General features: G+C 47.6%; 2 protein-coding genes across 5 annotated transcripts in view; both read right to left on the minus strand.

Moving 5' to 3' along the window:
* Nucleotides 1–877: 877 nt before the first annotated feature.
* Nucleotides 878–7,711, minus strand: SETD9 (SET domain containing 9). 3 transcript variants are annotated; one of them, XM_036308662.1, is made up of 6 exons: nt 7,298–7,709; nt 5,655–6,066; nt 3,731–3,854; nt 3,412–3,527; nt 2,968–3,073; nt 878–1,314 (listed from the first exon to the last, which is right to left on the minus strand). In XM_036308662.1, exons 1-6 carry the CDS (start codon nt 7,616–7,618, stop codon nt 1,227–1,229), a joined length of 1,167 nt encoding a protein of 388 aa, XP_036164555.1. In that variant the 5' UTR covers nt 7,619–7,709; the 3' UTR covers nt 878–1,226. The 3 variants fall into 3 exon arrangements, with proteins under 3 accessions (XP_036164555.1, XP_036164557.1, XP_036164556.1); XM_036308664.1 differs by having other exon boundaries at nt 5,655–5,998; nt 7,298–7,539; XM_036308663.1 differs by having other exon boundaries at nt 1,298–1,430; nt 7,298–7,711.
* Nucleotides 7,712–9,356: 1,645 nt separating this feature from the next.
* The window catches only part of MAP3K1 (mitogen-activated protein kinase kinase kinase 1), a 46,665-nt gene continuing 35,197 nt past the window's right edge, over nt 9,357–20,824 (minus strand). The window contains exons 15-20 of one of the 2 annotated variants that reach the window (XM_036308656.1): nt 20,530–20,682; nt 19,766–19,928; nt 15,471–15,602; nt 14,002–14,144; nt 13,190–13,321; nt 9,357–11,871 (exon numbers count right to left, since the gene is read on the minus strand). In XM_036308656.1, coding sequence (XP_036164549.1) covers nt 11,722–11,871; nt 13,190–13,321; nt 14,002–14,144; nt 15,471–15,602; nt 19,766–19,928; nt 20,530–20,682 — 873 coding nt within the window. In that variant the 3' untranslated portion in view covers nt 9,357–11,721. Of the gene's footprint in view, nt 11,872–13,189; nt 13,322–14,001; nt 14,145–15,470; nt 15,603–19,765; nt 19,996–20,529; nt 20,683–20,824 lie in introns of those variants that run through there. The other variant, XM_036308657.1, reaches the window with a different exon arrangement.

The following is a 20,824-nucleotide window of genomic DNA, read 5'->3' on the forward strand; positions in this document are numbered from 1 at the left end:
GGTATTTGGTAGATGAGGTAAGTTTTCTGTAAATTCTCTATAATAATTTTCATTTATAATAAAATTAGCCATCCCAAAGTGAGGATTATGCTTTAAATTTAATTCAGGAAATATTTAATGAACATCTTAATGTTTCCAACACTGGTCTAAGTGGCTTCTAAGAAGACATGAGACCTGAAATTTGGTCACATTATTTGACATATTTATGGTAGTTTTCTTCATAATAGTCACATTCAGTCGACTCTAGAACTACTTCCCTAAGCCTTTATCTTTCCCAGGCGTCCCCCATGTCCCTTGCTCTGACCAGAGCTTTCTCTGTGGCTCCCTTAGTCTCTCTGATCTGAGGGCACACGATGTCCGGATTCTGTGTAAGGACAGGAGAGGGAAAATGGAAACGAAACCCTGACTCCCCAGCTCTGGTTACTTGTCTAAAACCACATTCCTTCACCCGCAGACACCAGCGTCGCTGTGCAGGGCTCGGGACACTGCCCCCTGGGCGGCATCTGAAGGCAGCCAAGTGCCCGTGAAGTGAGAGCTGCATAGTGTTTCGGGCCTCGGGCAGGAGCAGAATCATCTGGTGACTTGCAGGCCTCGTCTCTTTGGGCCACAATCGCCATCAGTGGCAGGCTCTGAGCCTGGGGCTGCTCTGACCTCTCCCAGGCCTCTGGCCCTGATGCACGCGGGCACGGGCTCTTCGCTAGGCGCACTCGGCATTCACACGCGTGGAGGACGCCACGTGGAGAGCTCGTGCCGGTGTCCCCCACATGCCAAACAGGCTCATGCTGTTTTAATCTCTGTGTAAATGTGCAGAGACAATGGTATGATCCCCGCCCTTTCTCCCTTAGCTAAAACGATCTTTACACACACACCAGTTAACTCATGGCAACAAAAAATGTTCGGCTTTAGTTTATTCTGTAAAAACATTTTTCAGAAGTTCATATACAGCAACAGTAAAATAATTGCTGATAACTTGGCTAAAATTTTATAACCACACGTATATGGACATGATATATTAAAAGAAAAATTGAAATTATAAATTCAGGCAGGTTTTAATTACTGAATTTAGGTGAAAATGAAAATTGGAATAGCACTGCAAACTTGAAGTTGAGCAAATAATTTTTATCATGGAATTGAAACAAAATAGAAATAAATTCCCACTCTGGAATTCAGAAGTGATTAACCAAAATATTAACATTAATTGAATGGAAAATCCGATCCTTATTCAGTCAGCTGACAATCGTGTAGTAGTTTGAGAAAAGCTCTTCTCCTTGTCTGATGTCCCTGAGAGCGACGAGAACGACACAGCGCAGCGGCCTGAAAGCGAGAAGCACCGTCAGTGCTGACCCCGCGGGCCATTTCACCAGTTCGGGTCCACTCCCTTCCTACCTTCTTAGCTGATGCACTTGATCTCCATGAGGCAATAGCTGTCCCTGACGGAGGTGTTTAAAAGTAGACTACATGTCATTTAAAAAGACCACAGGTCAATGAGTTCATTTTTAAATTTTCTTTTTTAAAATATATTTTTATTGATTTCAGAGAAGAAGGGAGAGAGGGGAGAGAGAGAAACATCAATGATGAGAGAGAATCATTGATCGGCTGCCTCCTGCCTACTGGGGATCGAGCCCCAACTTGGGCATGTGCCCGTGACTGGAATCGAACCTGGAACCCTTCAGACCGCAGGCTGATGTTCTATTCACTGAGCCACACCAGCTAGGACAGATCAATAAGTTTATACAACTGACTACTTCTGAACACTGATGCTCAGGTCCTCAAAACTGGTATCACCAAAAAAGCGTTTAAAAGTGATATTCATTATAAGTTTAGCATTTTAAAATTTGTATGTTTGTATTCTGCAAAGCTAGAAACATTAATTGAAATTAATTGGATTAACAAATACTTTTTATGGACACAACAAGACATGTCATCTTTTTTTGTTTTGTTAATCCTCACCTGAGGATACCTTTTCCATTGATTTTTTTTTTTTTTTTAGAGAGAGTGGGAGGGAGGGAGGGAGAGAAACATTGATGTGAGAGAGACACATCGACTAGTTGCTTCCTGCACATACCCTATTGGTCTGGGGATCGAACCTGCAACCCAGTATGTGCCCTTCATGGGGTTTCGAACCCAAGACCGACTGTCCCATGTGCGGCCGACTCTCTAACCACTGAGCACACCGGCCAGGGCAAGAGGTGTAATCTTCAATGTTCCTACTCACGTAGCGTTTCCTGTACTGGCTGGGTAGTAGCGAGTTATGCCCCAGAGGATGTTAAAGAAAACCTAAATACCCAGCACACACGGAGAAAAGTTACCAAGTTTTAAGTACAGGGAACAGTCTTCAGTTGTAAATACCATTCATTCCAAGAGGGCACTAGGACCCACACAAAATTAAGTTTGCTAACAAATGGCAACTCAGTGACATGATACAAAGATTACATTTCCTACAGCATTGTTGATAACTCCACAGAATCATTTATTAAAAACTGTTACTTGAGTATTCTAGTAGACTTACTGGGCAGAAAATTGCTATACTGTAATACAAATGTTATCTTCTGAGTATTTCCCTTTTTTCACTATTTTTAAAATTTTATTTTTTAATTTAAATATAGTTGGCCTACTCTTTCACGATCAGGTTTCCAAATCTAATAGTGGAAAGAGCAAAAGAAATCACGTGTAATTTGGCCCCTTCAGCTAGGTCCTCTCATGCCAGGTGGAGACGCAACCCTTAAAATGACTAGAGTAAAAACGTTCTTTGTAGCTGGAAAAAACAACAGAATCACTTGAAAAAAACTTTAAGGTTGATACTTGTAAAGTACTACCTAGAATAAAAATGGGCAATAAGAAGAAGGATGAGCAAATAAGCTCATGGAGAATTTTTATTTTCAAGTAAGTTTACATTAACACATCAAGGTGTGAAGAATGTAAAAATCTAAGTTATTTTTCACAGCTCGGGACAAGCGGGAGGCTCACCTTTGCTGGGCACAGCTGTAGGTGGTGTTGGGAAGGTACTGCTTCAGTTCCACAGGGAACCCCGCGGGCACGTCAAACTCCTGATAGCAGACATTCGCTGGTCTGTCTGGGAGCAGGTATGTAATTTTTAGACACAGCCGTTTCACTAGCCATGGAAAGCAGTACTGAATTATGACACTTGAATGAGTTTCTAAATTATGAGAATATGCTCAAATTAATAATCCCTATTATGTTCTAGGCACTGCTAGACTTTCTATGTAAAAAACATATATATAAGTGTCCCCCCAAAATGCATATGCACTTTGAATAATTATAAGGGCAGAGTTTATTAAAATATATTTCATTTTCAAAATGTCATAGAAATCAGCTGTCAGTGTATCTACATTTTTGGGATGCCTGTGTGTGTGTTTACTCGGTCTCTCTCACCACGTGGTGCCCACTTACCACTGGAGCAGTTGTTGACATACTGGCCTACTGCCAGAGGGTTCTGAATTTCTGATGTTAGCCAAGTGCTATCACTCATTCTTAAAGGGCCAAGTCGGTCCCTTCCATTGCAAGATCTGAAACAGGCGAGAGCATTAGCCAAGAGGTTGTTCTTCTGAATCTTAAAATTCAAAAACACAAAATTAACCCTACAACTGAGAAAGTGCAATTTCTCTTACAAAACCACTTTAGTCAATAGGGCAACCAAGGCTACTGGTCACAGTCATTGCTGTGTGGTTTCGTCTCCTCTAATGAAGTTTACACACAGGCACCGACTTACCTGTACACGACTTTCGATATTCCCTTGTCATTTCCATCAATGAGCACGCCATCCAAGCATCTAAAAATAAATGGATTCCCAATAGACTGGAAAAAGATTGGCTCATATTTCTGATATACTGTACCTGTCATGCAACAAGACAAAGGGATATTGCAGCAACATGTAAAACCCACTAACACCATGGTAAGCACCTGTCTCTGGACCATATACATAACATGTAAGAACTTGTTTTAATTTCTCACACTTTTCTCCAATATTTTACCTCCAAGTTAGACCATCACATTCTCTGGCAATCTCACCATTTGAATGGGGCCCAATAGCAGACAGAGCACAGAACCAACATGTCCGCGCAGCTGGAAATGTGCCTTGGCTAACAAAAATGTGAACACATTTCAGACTCTGTTGTACAATCACGGGGTTTTTGTTTTAATTCATTTGAGAGACCTCGATATGCTGGTCCACTCATTTATGCATTCGTTGGCTGATTCTTGTATGTGCCCTGATAAGGGATCACACCTGCAACCCTAACCCTAACCCTAACCCTAACCCTATGAGCTACCCAGCCAGGGCTGCTTTCTGTGTGTGTGTATTTTCAATATGTATATATTATTGATGTCAGAGAGGAAGGGAGAAGGAGAGATAGAAACATCAATGATGAGAATCATTGATCGGCTGCCTCCTGCACGCCCCCTTCTGGGGACGGAGCCTGCAACCTGGGCCTGTGCCCTGACCGGAAATTGAACCGAAACCTCCTGGTTCACAGGTCGAGGCTCAGCCCCTGGCCGTGCTGCTTTGTGGTTTTTGTTTGTTTGTTTTAGTGAAGTGTGATTAGACATGTATCAACGCCTCTTCTAAGAAATGTTTTGTCCATGACAACAATGCGGCCGTACGCGGGAACAGATGAGCCTGGCCTCCTGGCTGTCCCTCCTTTCACTGGCAAAGGAGAAGGGACACACGCTGGCGCCGCTTGGTTCCGGGCATGTGGATCCACTGCGCTTGTTTCAGTGTTAATTTGTTGCTGGCTTGTTCCGTTCAGTCTTTACAGTTAATTGTGTGAAAGAAAGTGAGCCTGGCTTACTCAGGGATGGCAATTAGAAAATGGTCAAAGGACTTTTTGGAAACGTGGGTCTGACTTATGCATCCACATGTATTTTCCGTTTTGCCAAACCCTACACCAGCTTATCACATGACACATCTTAGCATCCTAGTTCAGCGGTCGCCAACCTGCCAGACCTCAGGACCACCGGTCGGCGTCCGCTGAACTAGTTCATCATCTCCTGCAACGAAGCTGCTTACTTTCCAATGTAGAAGTGGCAGGAAGGCCTTTATTCAGTGATATATTTATTTATTTTTAATATATTTTTATTGATTTCAGAGAGGGAGAGAGAGAAACATCCATGATGAGAGAGAATCACTGATCAGCTGCCTCCTGCACGCCCCCTACGGGGGATCGCGCCCACAACCCAGGCCTGTGCCCCGACAGAATGGAGCCTGGGACCCTTCAGTCCGCAGAGGGACGCTCTGTCCACTGAGCCACACCAGGCGGGGCTATTCAGTGATGGATGAGTTTAAGTTCTACCTTTTATGTTTCAACCCCTGTTTTACACTTATCTGAACCAAACTGACTTATTCTCTAGTGCTTTCTAAGTAATGTCTGATCAAAGCAGGCCGTACCACATTCTCCTAAATTTAAACATTGAGTAGAAACATGTCCTTAAAAGAGAGAGTGCGCGGATCCCAACCAGCGCGCACGGGCACTTTCTAGCCTAAGGTCATGAGCAAGCAGCTCATTTCCGAACCGGGCCTTAAAAATCGGAGGCAATCGAGTCTCCGATGCTCATGCCCAGGGTCAGGGGGACGGGCTGGCTCTGGTTCCGAGCGTGTTCGTCAGCGGGAGACCGCCCGGCCGCCCGCGGTGCGTTACCCGGGTACATGCCGACCACGGCGCCCCGCGGGGCCCGTCCCGCCGCCACGAAGACGCCCCTCCCGGCGGCCGCCAGCGAGCTGGCCGCGCGGGCCACGCTGAAGCCCAGGGTCCGGTACAGAACGTCTTGGGGTGTGAGGCCGAGCACGGGCGCCCCCGGAGGCTGAGCCGACAGCAGGTCTTGGTACTTGGACCGAACGGGTTCCGGGAGCGCCGCCAGGACGTCCCGCTGCCGGGGGAGGGCGTTGGCGAACAGCGCCCGGAAGACGGCGAGCAGCGTCCCCAGGACCTCGGCGTCCGGCACCACTTTGTCCTCAAGCTCCGCGGGGACGTAGCGCAGGGTCCTGCAACGGGAGAGGCCGTTGGCCGCCGGACCCCTTTGGGGGTCGATCGACCCTTTCCCAGGGGTCGCCTAAGGCCATCGGAAAACACATCTATAATTACATAGTTTTTGTGATTCATCACGATGCTTTAATTATGTTCATTGTAACAATGAACATACATCCTGCATGTCAGATATTTACATGACGAGTCACAACAGCAGCAACATTACAGTTGTGAAGTAGCAACAGAAATAACATTTATGGTTGGGGGCCACCACAACACCGGGAACTGCATTAAAGGGTCGCGGCGTTGGGAAGGTTGAGAACCGCTGCCCTACAGTGACGGGGTGGCGCCGCCCAGCTCCCCGCGGCCCGACCCAGTGCGGACGACCGGCCGCCCAAGGCCCGTCCGCGCCAGCGCCGCTGGGTGCCACACGCGTCCGGCCAGGGAACCGGCGGGGCGGCCTTAGGGACGGAGGCGCCCGGAGGAGGGGGGCAGCACGCACAGCCGTCACGTGAGGCCACGGAGCATCCTCACGTGACGGTTCCCCGGGGCGTGGCTTCCGGCACCACGTTCAGTGGCGTCCTGCGCGCTGTCGCTCCCCCGGGAGGGCGCCCCCCCGAGGACGCGGCGCTTTCCTGTCCGCGAAGGGAGGTGACGCTCCGCCGGGAACGGGTCACTCATCGCTGCCCTGGGCGCCCCGAGGGCTCGTCCCCGCGCGCTCGCCGCTCCGTGAGGCGTCGCCCCGCTGACCCGTGTTGGCACCCACCCTCCGCGTTTTAGGGTTTTCCGGCTCCTTTCTAGGCACCCGCCACTCCGGGCCGTTCCCCGCACCGCGGGCGGAGGTGCTTTCACCGCAACACCTCGGTTTGCCTTTCCGAGGGGCTCCAGCTCCTCGCGCTGCAGGCGTCTCCCTCCTCAAAAGTTCAGTATTTTCCCTGGAGCCGGCAGCCCAGTCCGCGCCGCCCGCGGGCGACCCCTACCGGCCGACCTGGCAGCGCGGGGCACGACGGGAAATAGGCCCCAGGCCACGCCCATCTGAAGCCGCACGCCCCCGAGCAGCCCCCGGCCCACCGACTCCGGCGTTCTCAGCCGTAGCCCCGCCCACCTCGGGCCCCGCCCACACGAGCCTGCGGCCTCAGACCCACCGGCAGCCGGAAGCGCCTCCTCCCAGCAGCTCCGCCCACCTCAGGCTCCACCCACCAAGGCCTGCGGCCACCGGAAGCGCTGCTGCTTTAGGCTCCGCCCACCGCGGGCCCGCGGGCCTCAGGGCGCCTCCCGGCTGAAGGGGTCCCCGCCCCGCGAGCCCCCGTCCTCACCTGGGGTTGTGACTGATGTTCAGCGCGACCCAGGGGACGAAGCGGTACCTGTAGCGGCGCCACCAGCCCCGCAGGCCCCGCAGCAGGCGGCCCGGCATGGCGGCCCCGCGGCGCCCGGACCCCGGCGCGCCCGGCGGGGGCGGAGCGGCGGCGCGAGTCCCGCCCTCGGCTCGGCGCTGGGCCAGGCCGGCGCGCCCCGGGCTCCGGGCCTCGGTCCGGGCGGCTCTGGAGGGTCGGGCTCCGGCTGGTGGTCACGTTGACGCGGGGGTGGGAGGGGCCGTCCCCGCCGCCGCCATCCCGACCGGAAGCGGCTGGTCTCATTCTGAGCTGGAAGCGCGGGTGTCGGCCGGTCGGCCTTCGGTCCGCGCGGGGAGGAGGCTCTTCAGGGAGCGTTTCCGCGCCGCCTCCGCCTCCGCCCCCGCCCCACCCGCCCCGGGTGCAGAGGCGCGTCGAGCCGCGGCCCGAAGGGAAAACGCCGTCTCGGAAACACGCCGAACGGGGCCTCGGCGCGGGAGGAAGGCCTCGGGCCCCGGGCTCTGCCGCGCTCACCGCCCCTCCCGGCGCACCCACCCCCGCAGGCCTGGGCCCTGGCGCGGCAGCCCGGCCTCCGCGATGAGCCCGTCGCGGCGGCGCGTGGACAGGAAGCCCGCAGAGGCCGCTCTCCGGTGCCGCCATGAGCGTCTCCGTCTCCGCCGCCGCCTCTCGTTGCTCTCGGAGGAGCAGGTTCCGGCGGGGCTCCGACGCCGCGCGCCCCTCCCGGTCTCCTTTTTGTCGCCGGAGCCTGGACCCCGGTCAGAGGCCGCACCCAGCGCACGAGGTGACGTAGCGCTGCAGGTCGTAAGTCCCTTTCCGACGCTTAGACGGCAGGAGACGGCACATAACACCTGGATTTCCAGCTGCTTTTGGAAATTTGGAGGCTGGGGGACACGCGCGGCCCCTTAGACACCAGTTGGCTCGAACACCTGCTGAGGACACTGGCCCCACGGGCGTGAGCCTGCACCGGCTGGGCGCCCGCTCATCGTACAAGCGGGTTCTGCGCACCAGGGTGCCTGGCACCGGCCTCGGCGTCAGTTCTGCCTCCCAGCACCGGCCCCTTCCTCTTCCAGTGCAGAAGGGAGGCTCCCGAAGTCACGGGTTGGTTACCGGCTGGCAAGTGGCAGAGCCAGATCCAACCCAGGTTCTGCCGGAGCCCTGGCCACCAGGCCCCTGGGCACCTCCCCGACGTGCAGACATGAAGTGAGACAGCCCGCAGACGGCCCTGACGTGGGAGGCGGCAGCCTGTTTGTTTGCTCTACAGCGGGCCTGCCGCGCTCTCCGGCGTTGCCGTGCAGGCGTGAGACCCGACATTGTGCGGTTCTGGGTAGCCTGCAGTTAGTATTTTCCTAAAAAGACGAACACGTGCCCTTTCTACAGAAACCTAACCTAGAAACGCGGAGGGCTGGTGCGCTCAGCTCCTCAGTGATGCCTCTTCCCGCGCGTTTCTGATTCTGATTCTGATTCTGATTCTGATTCTGATTCTGATTCGTGGGAGAGACCGCTGCGGAGCAGAGCTGTGAAGGACAAAGTAGAAACTGCAACCACAAGATGTGACCTGAGACTGGACCCGCCGCAGGAGTGACATCACGTCTCTGCTTCGGGCAGATGGAGTCGTGGCTGTGCCCGACAGCGGCGAGGGAACCTTCGTTCTCCCAACAAGCGGAACAAGGAGGCGGATGTCATGCTTTTAAAAAATGCCATATTAAAAAATTTAAAAAAAGATACCATAGTGTATCAAAAGAGATGTGAATAGAACTGATTGAATTTGACCTATGGTGTCTGGAGCTGGGATATTTGTGTGGACGTGTATAACGTAATGGTCAGGAATAGCTCTGGGCGGAATGAGACCGAAGGAACAGGACACCTGAGAGCAGCACGTGACTGGTTTGGCTCTCGCTCTCAAGGACATAACTGGGCAGCCGGCAAAACCCAAGCAAGGCCTCTGGGAGATGAGCTCTTTGTGGTGCTCTCACAACCTCCTTATAAGTATGAAATTATTTCAAAGTCAGTAAAAGTAACCACCTTTGTCCAAAAACTTTTATTTACTATAAAGACAAAACACCAAAATAGGTACAAATACTATAAAATTGGTTCAATGGGGTAAAAATTTTAATTAAAATATCTGGATATATTTAAAATAACAAAGGATACATTTTAAGCCAAATTTTCTTAACCCAGAGATTTTTTTTGTAACATTTGCTTTACACAGTAAGGTGCTAATAGAAGTTAGCCCTTAAGCCCTGGAAGTCTTAGGAATCATAGTCACACAGCAAATATAATTTCATGTGAAAGTGAACTTTGGTAGAAGAAAAATCTATAGGACACCTGAGGTAGTAGAAACTGGAATAAACAGCAGTAGACGTTATTTACAACTTGAGTACCAAATAACATTAAGAACAAAAATAATTACACAATACAATTTTCAGTCCAGCTTTGATCCAAAGAAAATAAGAATATTACATCACATTTGCATTGAAAACAAAAACGAAACAAAACACCACAATTACCAGCAAGCTGAGGGACCTGCACACACACTCAAACAATGGGCTTCGACATGCTGCGCTGTCTGAGCTGGCGCTCCGGCGGGCATGGTGATCTGCAGAGTAATACTGATGCGCTGGGTTCCTCATGTACACAGTTCACGCTGCTGTCAGACCGGGTTTGTCTGACCAGTGATCTTCCAGTAATAAAATGGCAAGAGTGCATCCTTTAAAGCCTGCACGTGGGACTCGAGACAATCTCATTAGACTGCGAAAATGCCAAGTAGTCAACACAGAGGAAATAAAAAAGAAAGTCAAGTACAACACATTTAGAGCTACCAAACTTCACATTTCGGTACTATTTTTAACTCTTCAAATATTGCCAATCTTCCAAAACAAAGGAATGTAAAATTTCACTAAGAAACACATTCACATTTTTAAAAACTGCCTTTTAAAAATTATATGCAATATATCCCTGTAAACTTAACCTGGTAAGTTATTTGTGACTTCCAATTTGTGATGTACATTTAAAATGTAATCTGTGTAGCTTATTTAGTTTATCCTGAGTCTTTGAGAATAACCAATTCTAGTTCACCCTGCCATGATTCAACTGGCTTCTGAAGAGTTAAAACTTAATCAGTACTTGATTTAGAGACTCACAAAAAAAAGGATAAAGAGCTGCCATTTTCCTTCAGGATCCGAATTCAACTGAGACGAAAACCATTAGATAATTGTGCAGGATCCAGTGAATTAGTTTGTAACTGAAATTCAATTCACTTTTCTATGAGGACATTTTCCAAGTTCAAAGCAAACGTCTAGTTTAAAAACACTATTACTCATTGGTGGTTGAGGAATGAAGTTAATTTTCCTTTCATTCTCCACCAGGGCCGCCTGTGAAGAGAAGGAAAACAGCAGCTCCCTGCTCACCAGCAGTGGCGATTTCCACACGAGTGAGACTTAGTTGGTGAAGCTTCCTACAAATGAAACCAATTACAGAAACTCAGATTCCAAGGTGATCTTGATCTTGGCTGTGCGGCCTCACAGAGAACAGTTGCTTTTCTCTGAATTCACGTTTAACCTGCACCAGAAGAGCAGTGATGGACTTGATGAAGGTAGTAGTAAAACCCAATTTTAAAAAAACAAACAAAATTCTGTATTAAAAAACTCTTGCCACAGCAAGATATTCAACAAACTAGTTCACGCTTAGTTCTATTTTTTTTTTTTTTTTTCTGGATTGAAAAGATCACCTTTCCCTGAATATTAAACAAAAAAATGAAGGTGAAATGAAAACATAGAACCATAATTTCCAAAAACGAAATGAATGGGCCAACAGTAAAATGCACAATGAGCCACAATTGCCCAGGCTTTTAAAAAATAAAGGTCAACTGTGGGTCATAAAGAAGTTATCAACTTTAAAAAATATATTTCTTTACTGCTACTTATAGCATAGTCTGACCTAAAAAGAGGCAGATACTGATTTATATTGCCAGTGACAAAAAACTGCATGAAAGCAGACCCCTGCTTGTGATTGCGATACGAAATGGAAGAGTAGTTGAGACAGTAAAACAGATCCTGAGCCCCTCAGCTGCTAATATTGCTGAAAAAGTGCTCCGAGAGAAATAATCATAAAACTATGCTTCTATTACTTAGTCATGCAAACTCCTTGCTGTCTTGTTGCCGAGGGCCAGTCCCTGAAAGGCACCATTTGCAGTTCGGCACAGGTGTGGGCTCTGCAGACTCAGCTTAGGTACAGACATGATTTGTCAATCACATACTTAGGTAAGGGCTCCCCATGGGCTTGTTCATAGCTGTTCAGTGGCAGGAAGGCCAGCGGATTATCACCGTGGTTCCCACTGACGTGTTTCTCTGACTGAGCATCCGTCCATGTGCATCTGTCTGCACAGCTGGCTACCACGTGGTGCGGAAGACCGGGTGCTTCAGCAGCTCCCTGGATGGAGGTCTGTCCTGAGGTTGAAGTTCTAAGCAGCGAAGAGCCACGTCGCGTAACCCGGGAGACAAGTGTGACGGGATCGATGGGGCGGTCGTCGCACTCGCGATCTGTGGGAGAAACACCAGGCTGAAGCGTCCCATGCGGGACTCCTGACCCGGACGTGCAGGGCGTGGAGCTCGTGGCCTCTGCATGGGCGCCCTCCACACGGAGGGGCAAACCAGGGGACACTCTGCTAACGGTGTGAGGCAGAAACTCGCCATTGGACGGAAGGATCTTTCTAAGAATCCTTCAAACTTTAGGGCATTAGCACTTGATCAACTGCATCCTGTCAGGTGGATCTGCTCCGTCCCTTACCGTCTCAAATGCAGGCCAAGTGCATCCAAATGATCAGAGGTGAAGTGCTCACTCGATGAACTCGCTCTCCTAGACACTGTCTCTGCACTGAGAGCAAGAAAGACTCAGCCCTGCCAGTCAGGCCGCCGAGGAAGACAGGAGGCACAGATGACAGGCAGAGGCCACGCACAGGAGTGGAGTGTGTGTGAGTGTCAGTGTGTGTGCTGGGCGCTTTACTCAGGCCGAGGGCTCATTCTACGTGTCCTCATCACAGTCCTGTGAAGTAGGTGCTGTATCACACCCACCTTATAAACAAACAACCACAACAAAACGGGAGACAGAACAAGGAATTTCCTGGTCAGTGGCTACCACAGGATGGAGCAGGGCTGGAATAGGCCTGTGCGACTCCCAAGCCCAATCTTTTACCAGCATGTGGCTGACTCAAAGCTAACAATCTGAACCACTGCACTGATCTCTGGTGGAAAAGAACAGAATGGACTTGAGTTGTCAGAAAGGTAGAACAGACAGGATTTGGAAACGGACTTTTTAATTTTTAAAATTGATTTTAGAGAGAGAGGAATGGGGAGGAGGGGAAGAGAGAAAGGAACATCAGTTTGTTGTTCCACTTATCGATGCATTCATGGTTGCTTTTTGTGCCGATCAGGGACTGAACCTTGGAGGATTGGGACAGCTGAGCTACCTGGCCAGGGCAAAGGTGTGTTTTTAAAATGTAGAAAGTAGTGAGCTGGAATCTAGAAAACGTGTGGGTTGTATACAATATGTGAAGAGCTTCAAGTTCTTAAATTTGAAAGTCTGACAGGGATATCTATGTGCTTATTCCAGTCGGGAGCAATGGTTCAGTGTTTGCTAATTCATTGTCTGCAATTACATCACAGAACGTCACTGCCTGGAGGAGTGAGGCCTGGCTGTCCATGCGCCAGCCCTGACCTGCCACGGGCGGCTCTGCAGGTGTGCACACAGTGATTCCAGGAAAGGTGTGCCTTCATGCCAGACTGACAGTTCAGGAGAACCCATGCATATCTGCTGGCTGCCAATTTTAGCAGAAGGAAAGCGTTTTTATCTCATAATCACCTTAAATATCAAAGCGAGGTGATTGGAGTGTTTCTCTGCATTCCAGGGCGGCTTGGCACAGGCCATCTCTATGATGGCACAGCCGACACTCCACACGTCACAGCTCCTCCCGTACTGCTGCCCTCGGAGGACCTAAAAGAAAGCGAGTTTTACTTAAAACAGAAAGCCACCCTGCAGTTATGGAATCTAGCTTTTTACTTCAGAGCAAAACAAGATACAAACAGCAACTCTGCAGATGAGCTGATGTCTCATTTATTTCATGAAAGAGCTTATTAATCTATGGGACACAACAATATTTTGGAGAATTGTGAGATTCAGAAGAGTCACAAGAAATCACAGAATGTCAGCGCTGCCCAGTGCACTTAGTAAGCTATGGGGCAAGAGGGCAGCGAGAATCACTGTGGAGCGCCAGGAGGCTGACCACGAAGTAGTCCAAGTTCAGAACAGCAACAGCAGCTCCTGCTCACCTTCCTCCTCTGCGGGAGGACATGCCTCTGTGCTCACCTCCCTCTGGAGCAGAGCGAACAATGTAAAAAGTCTCTAACAGGTATACTTTGTTTACTACAAAACAACTGCTATGAATTACCCAACAAGACTTCATTAGAAATAGCCTTTAAGCAACTCTATTAAAACCTATCTTTTAAAATTTTGTTAAGACAAAAATGGAAAGGCAGGGATTAAGGGTGTGAAATTAAGGAATCATTAAAGCCTCATGCTTAGGGTCATGGGCTTCTAACTGTGCGCACAGATTGGATAACACTGCAAACTAATTTGGTATATTTTCTCCTGCCACACACGAAGCTGCTTCTCACCTCAGGCGCCATAAATGCGATTGTCCCCAGCAACTGTCCCTGAAACTCTCCTGCGCCAGTTCCCTTTGAAGCCAGCCTGGCTGCTGCTCCGAAGTCTGCGATTCGCAGTCTCTGACCTGTGCTGTCGATGAGGAGGTTAGCACCTGTCGAGGAAACGGCAAGTGAGCGTGTGTGTTAAACACAAAGGGCAGACGACACACTGAAATACCAGTGACCCAGGACACAGACGAGGGAGACCACATGGCAGAGGCTCGGTCACGCCCCCTCTCGGCCCACTCGTTCCTGCCGAAGACACACAGGTCTCCGCAGGTGAAACAAGCACCACCTCAGCCTCAGCAAGACGGCTGATGAGGCATCAGGCACAAGGGGACAGGCAGAGGTTCAGCGAAACGAGGCGAGTGCTGAACCTTCAATAGAATGGTTCCCGGCCCTGGCTGGTGTTGCTCAGTGGATAGAGTGTCAGCCTGCGGACCAAAGGGTCCTGGGTTCGATTCCGGTCAAGGGCATGGACCTCAGTTGCAGGTTCCTCCCCAGCCCAGGCCCTGGTCGGGGCACGTGCAGGAGGCAACCAATCAATGTGTCTCTCTCACATTGACATTTCTCTCTGTCTTTCCCTTTCCCTTCCATTCTCTCTAAAATCAATGGAAAAATATCCTCTGGTGAGGATTAAAAAAAAAAAAGGAAGAAAGAAAAAAAATGACTCTCAACAAAAATCTTTCCTCAAAGTTCAAATTTTAGCATCATTTACATTTTTTAAAAAATATATTTTATTGATTCTTTTTTTTTTTTTACAGAGAGGAAGGGAGAGAGAGAGTTAGAAACATCGATGAGAGAAAAACATCGATCAGCTGCCTCCTGCACATCTCCTACTGGGGATGTGCCCCCAACCCAGGTACGTGCCCTTGACCGGAATCGAACCTGGGACCTTTCAGTCCGCAGGCCGATGCTCTATCCACTGAGCCCAACCGGTTTCGGCCATCATTTACATTTTCAGACAACATTTTGTTGAAACATACTGACCTGGACCAATTTAAACTACTGTAGTTTCATAATTACAGCTTTAATAAAAATTAATATTAAACTACTTAAATACATTATGTCAAAATCAAAGCTGCTGTTAAACTGCAAAGATTGGAAAGGATTTTTCTTGAAAGTTTATAATATTGCCATTATTCTAAATAAAACTGGGAACAGGAACTTTTGGGGAGGCAGTACATTCTAAGATCAAGAGGGACTGGAGAGCTGACTGTCCGTGGTTTCCCATCAGTGGCTCCAGAAAAGTCACAGCCTCTCTGAGGACGCCAGGTCACGTGACCCTGAAGATTCCTTCAGGTCTGTTGATTTGAGTGACTCAGGAGAAACAATCCTCTAGCTGATTTCACGTTAGAAACTATCGACAAAGGTCCAAGTTTTAAAATTACAGTTGTTTTCTACTTACTGCGAGGGAATAACAATGAAAGAATCCCTACCTTTGACGTCTCTGTGGATGATCTGGTTTTCATGGAGATAGGAGAGGCCACGGAGTAACTGCTCAGTGTAGTTAACGACCACTGATTCCTTGAAGGCTCCATACTTACTGAGCAAATGAGCCACAGATCCCCCTACAAGACAAACATAAACCGGTAATAATTATTGTAAACTTAAGGCAGAATTAAGATTAGTTGTTACCTTTTGGTTACATAAGGTTGCACTTTATGACCTCATGTTCACTTTTGAAATGCTCATTTATATTCTGCATCAGGAAGTACAACTGATTTAAAAACTAATACATTTAACTAATCTCAGAACCTATTAGGTATTTTCATGGAACCCTCATGAACTAGTTTTCTGAAAGGTCAAGATTTCAGAAAGCTTTCTTTTTTTTCCGTTGTCTTATTATTATTTAGAAAAAAAAAAACCATTGAATGTAGAGAATACGCAGGAATAAAAGTGGTTTCACTCTGCCTCAGAAAGCTTTCAAAGTTAACACTTTTGGGTGAAACTATTTCTGAAATGTACAATTCACTTCTCTGTCTTTTTGACCAAGATATACAAAATGTCTATTTTAAAAAAATATGTTTTTATTGATTTCAGAGAGGAAGGGAGAGGGAGAGAGAGAGAGAAACATCAATGATGAGAGAATCATTGACTGGCTGCCTCCTACATGCCCCCTACTGGGGATTGAGCCTGAAACCTGGGCATGTGCCCTTGACCGGACTCAAACCCAGGACCCTTCAGTCCACAGGCCAACGCTCTATCCACTGAGCCAAACTAGCTAGGGCCAAAATGTCTTTCTTAATGACCTGAGTAAACAGTGCTAACATGTTATTTAGCAGAAGGGAAAGAGAACAGTACGAAGCAGAAGACCCAGAGTTGGGCTCGATATCCTACTGTTTATTAGCTCTGATCTGGGGCAAGCCACATTTAAAAGTATTTATAATCATCAACCTGAATATAACAATCAACCCAACTACAACCAGTATCAGAGACTATACTGAAGAACTGATGTGCAGAGGCGGAGATCAAGGCGCAGATCCTGGCCTCCCCTACTGCCCTGAGCACCCTGGAACTACACTGATCTACAGAGCAACCAGGGCCAAGAATGACCTGAGGACTCGCTGAGTAGAATTCCTACACCCAAGGATATAAAGAAGACACAGTGAAACAAGTGGGAGGGGCAGAGCTGTGGTCTGATCAGGACCACACCCAGATTTATGCCACGAGGGAACTGCACCAGGAGGATGGGTTCTCCCTCACATTATGGGGAACAGAACCAGCCAGCCTGAGGGCAGACCTCACCCACTGGCCTGCCCACAGCACTCCCGGCCCAACTACACAGGAGGGTGCACTCAACCCACACAGGCAACAGCCTGAAGCGCCTGACCCATGACCAGGAAGATGACGACACGGCCCCACAAAACATCTTCTACATAAGACCACTCTTACAGACTGGGAAGTGCAGCTGGTCTACCTGACACTCAGCAATGGACAGATCATCCTGATAGAAAATCAACAGGAAACAGTGGCCTTACATGATACATTAGACTTCATGGACTTAATTGATATATATATGTTTTTTTAAATATATTTTATTGATTTTTTACAGAGAGGAAGGGAGAGGGATAGAGAGCTAGAAACATCGATGAGAGAGAAACATCGATCAGCTGCCTCCTGCACATCCCACACTGGGGATGTGCCCGCAACCCAGGCACATGCCCTTGACTGGAATCGAACCTGGGACCCTTCAGTCCACAGGCCGATGCTCTATCCACTGAGCCAAACCAGTCAGGGCTTAATTGATATTTTAAAAGCATTTCACCCAAAAGCAGCAGAATATGCCTTCTTTTCAAGTGCACAGGACAGACCAGATATTAGGCCACAAAAGAAGTCTGAATACATTGAGAAGATTGGAATCATATCAAGCATCCTCTCCAACCATAGCAGTGTGAAACTGGAAATCAACTACAGGAAGAAAACTGGGAAAAACACATACATGCGGAGACTAAACAACATGCTACTAAACAATCAAAGAGGAAATAACAGTAGCATGAGACAAAATAATCAAGATAGTATGTTATTGGCATAAAAACCGATATATATATATCAATGGAACAAACTAGGAAGATCAGAAATTAACCCACACTTATACGGTCAATTAATCTATGACAAAGGAGGCAGGAATATACAATAGGGAAAAAAGCAGCCCCTTCAATGAATGGTGTTAGGGAAACTGGACCACTCTCTTCGGCCATATACAAACAAATACATAAACTCAAAACGGCTTGAAGATCGAAATGTAAGACCTGAAACCATAAAACTTCTGGAAGAAAACATAGGCATAAACTCTTTGACATCAGTCTTAGCAATATTATTTTGGATGTTTCCCTCAGGAAAGGGCAACAAAAGAAAAGAAAAAAAGCAAAATGGGACTACATCAAAAAGTTTTTCCACAGTAAAGGAAACCAACAAAATGAAAAGGCGACCCACTGAATGGGAGAAGATACTCACAAAGGGTTAAGATCCAAAATACATAAAGAACTTACATAACTCAACACCAAAAACTAAACAACAAATAAAAAGAAAACCAAACAATCCTATTAAAACATGGGCCGAGGACTTGAATAGACATTTCTTCAAAGAGGACATACAGATGGTGAACAGACATAAGACAAGATGCCCAACAATCACTAATCATCAGGGAAATGAAAATCAAAACCACAGTGAGATACACCTGTCAGAATGGTTACCAAGAAGACAGCAAACAGTAAGTGCTGGTGAGGATGTGAGAAAAGGCAGCCCTGTGCACTGCTGGTGGGAATGCAGACTGCTGCAGCCACTGTGGAAAAGTGTAGTTTCCTCAAAAATAAATAAATGAATAAATAAAATTACATATGGTCCAGCAATTCTCCTTTTATCTGAAGAAGAAAGTACTAATTTGAAAAGATATATGTACCCCTATGTTCATTGTAGCACTATTAACAATACCTAAGATATGGAAGCCACCTAGGTGTCCAAGGATAGACGAGTGGCTAAAGATAACGTATAGACCGATAATGAAATACGAGTCATAAAAAATGAAATTTTGCCATTTGTGACAACATGGCTGCACCTGGAGTGTTACGCTAAGTGAAATGCGTCTGAGAAAGACAAACACCATCTGATTTCACTGACGTGTGGAATTTAAAGAACAAAGTAAATGAGCCAACAGAACAGAAATAGGCTCACAGACCGAATAAGCTGATGGTTGTCAGAGAAGAGGGCGGTGGGAGGATGCTTAGAAAAGGTGAAGGGAAATAAGAGGTATAAACTTAGCTATAAAATTTATAAGTCACAGGGATGTAGTGTATAGGGTAGGAACAATCGTCAATATCTTAATTTTGTATGGTGACAGATGGTTACTAAACTTAGTGTGGTGATCACACTGAAATGTATATAAATGCTGAATCACTACGCTGTACACCTGTATATATACTGTATGTCAAGTGTACTTCAATTAAAAAGAAGAGCTGATTTGTAAATAGATATATACTCTCCAAACACAAAAGGTCTAAGAAGTTAAACCAAGCACTTATCTAGTTATTCCATCCTAAGTCTGTTTTACTGTGTATACTGCATAATACAAGAAAAACAGTCTTCATCCCTAGCTGGTTTGGCTCAGTGGATAGAGCATCAGCCTGTGGACTAAAGGGTCCTGGGTTTGATTCCAGTCAAGGGCACATGCCCGGGTTGCAGTAAGGGGCGTGCAGGAAGCAGCTGATCAATGGTTCGCTCTCATCATTGACGTTTCTATCTCTCTCTCCCTCTCTCAAATCAATAAAAATATATTTTAAAAAACCAAAAAAAACATAGTCTTCACTTGCTGAAGTAGATGACAAGGTTCACCTTTATGCTTCAGTTCTAGTTTACCTATAATAAAATTTTCAAGTTACACGTTTATCAATTTTAGTTTCATACTGTCATATTAAATCATCTCTTAAACCTGTCCAATTAATGAAGGCTACCTGGGAAAATATGGATCCTGTATCTACCAGGTTTCAAAAATTATTCCTATAAAACAGTGTACACAATCATTTTAAAAGAAACACTGAAAAAGTTTAAAAGGTAGAGGTAATGAATGTTTTATTTAAGTGAAAGACAACACAAGTATTTGCAGCCTGTCATACTACATTAGAGGTGATTTGTGCAAACTATTTAATAAAAATGTGTTCGTTAAAACGTTTTTCCTAAATATCAGGCAGAAAGTTAAATCCGTGTACGATGTCCGTGACTTCGACCGTGCACACACCTGCCATCCACTCGATGAAGAGGTTGTAATTGCTCTTCTCGCAGGTGGCTCCCAGCATCCTGATGATGTTGGGGTGGCTCAGGTGGCTCATCATCCTGATCTCCTCCCTCAGCGCCTCCACGACTTCCTCCTGCTCCGACGATGTGTTTCTGACATACGTCACCTGTGGCAGTAACACGTCACAGTTCGCACTGACCATCTGATCTCAGCGGACAGGTGCACATGAGCTTCTGTATTAATAGCAAATGGCATTTATGCTCCTGGGTGCAGTGCAGATACTTTACAAAAAACTCTTTAAAGTAAGAACCTAACTTTAGAAGCAATGAAATATAAGGAAAGTGACCCCAAAAAAGGAATATAACCCATTTTCTCAAACTGTCTAAAGACAGAGTGAAAGTGAGAAAAGCCCAATGATTTTAAGATGGAAGCTTCATGATTTTCTCATCCCGATCAGCATGCTCACTACAGAAAGTGAACCCCGGAAGCCAGGACGGCCTGCACCCTGGCCTCGCGGGGGAGGAGGAAGCTGCTCTGGGTGTGACAAGCACAGCAGCAGCCCGGCCGGCAGAGGCCCTGGACTGCGTCTCCCACAATCCTGCTCCAGCAGTAACAGAGCTCACGGGGCTGTGCCAATGTCTACTCTGACCTTCAGGTCTCTGAAAACTTATAGAGAACTAAGCACATGCACACAGGACACACGATTCTTCTTCGCTCATGCTCTGTCGTGACAGCCTTCATCATGTCCACCCTCACTAGCTGCTCACCTGCTTCACAGCCATTAAGGTCCCGGTCCCCACGTCCTGAGCCTGGTAGCAGGAGGAGAAGGCCCCGAGGCCGATCTGCTGGCCCTTCAGCCAGTCCGCGTCCTCCCGGTATGGCAGCTTCGCTTTGGTGTGTCCTGGGAGGGTCTCGGGCGTCTGTGCAGCAAAGGAAAGCAGCTCTTTACTGTTAAGAGGAAGCTGTGCCGTGAGCCTGGCAAACACTACTCCTGTTCGCTCTGGCTTCCCGAGCCCCCTCTGAACTGCTCCTGAATGGACAGTGCTGGGCGCCATGGACAGT

Source organism: Myotis myotis, unplaced genomic scaffold (genome assembly GCF_014108235.1).
Source record: "Myotis myotis isolate mMyoMyo1 unplaced genomic scaffold, mMyoMyo1.p scaffold_m19_p_5, whole genome shotgun sequence".
NCBI classification, from domain to species: Eukaryota; Metazoa; Chordata; class Mammalia; order Chiroptera; family Vespertilionidae; genus Myotis; species Myotis myotis.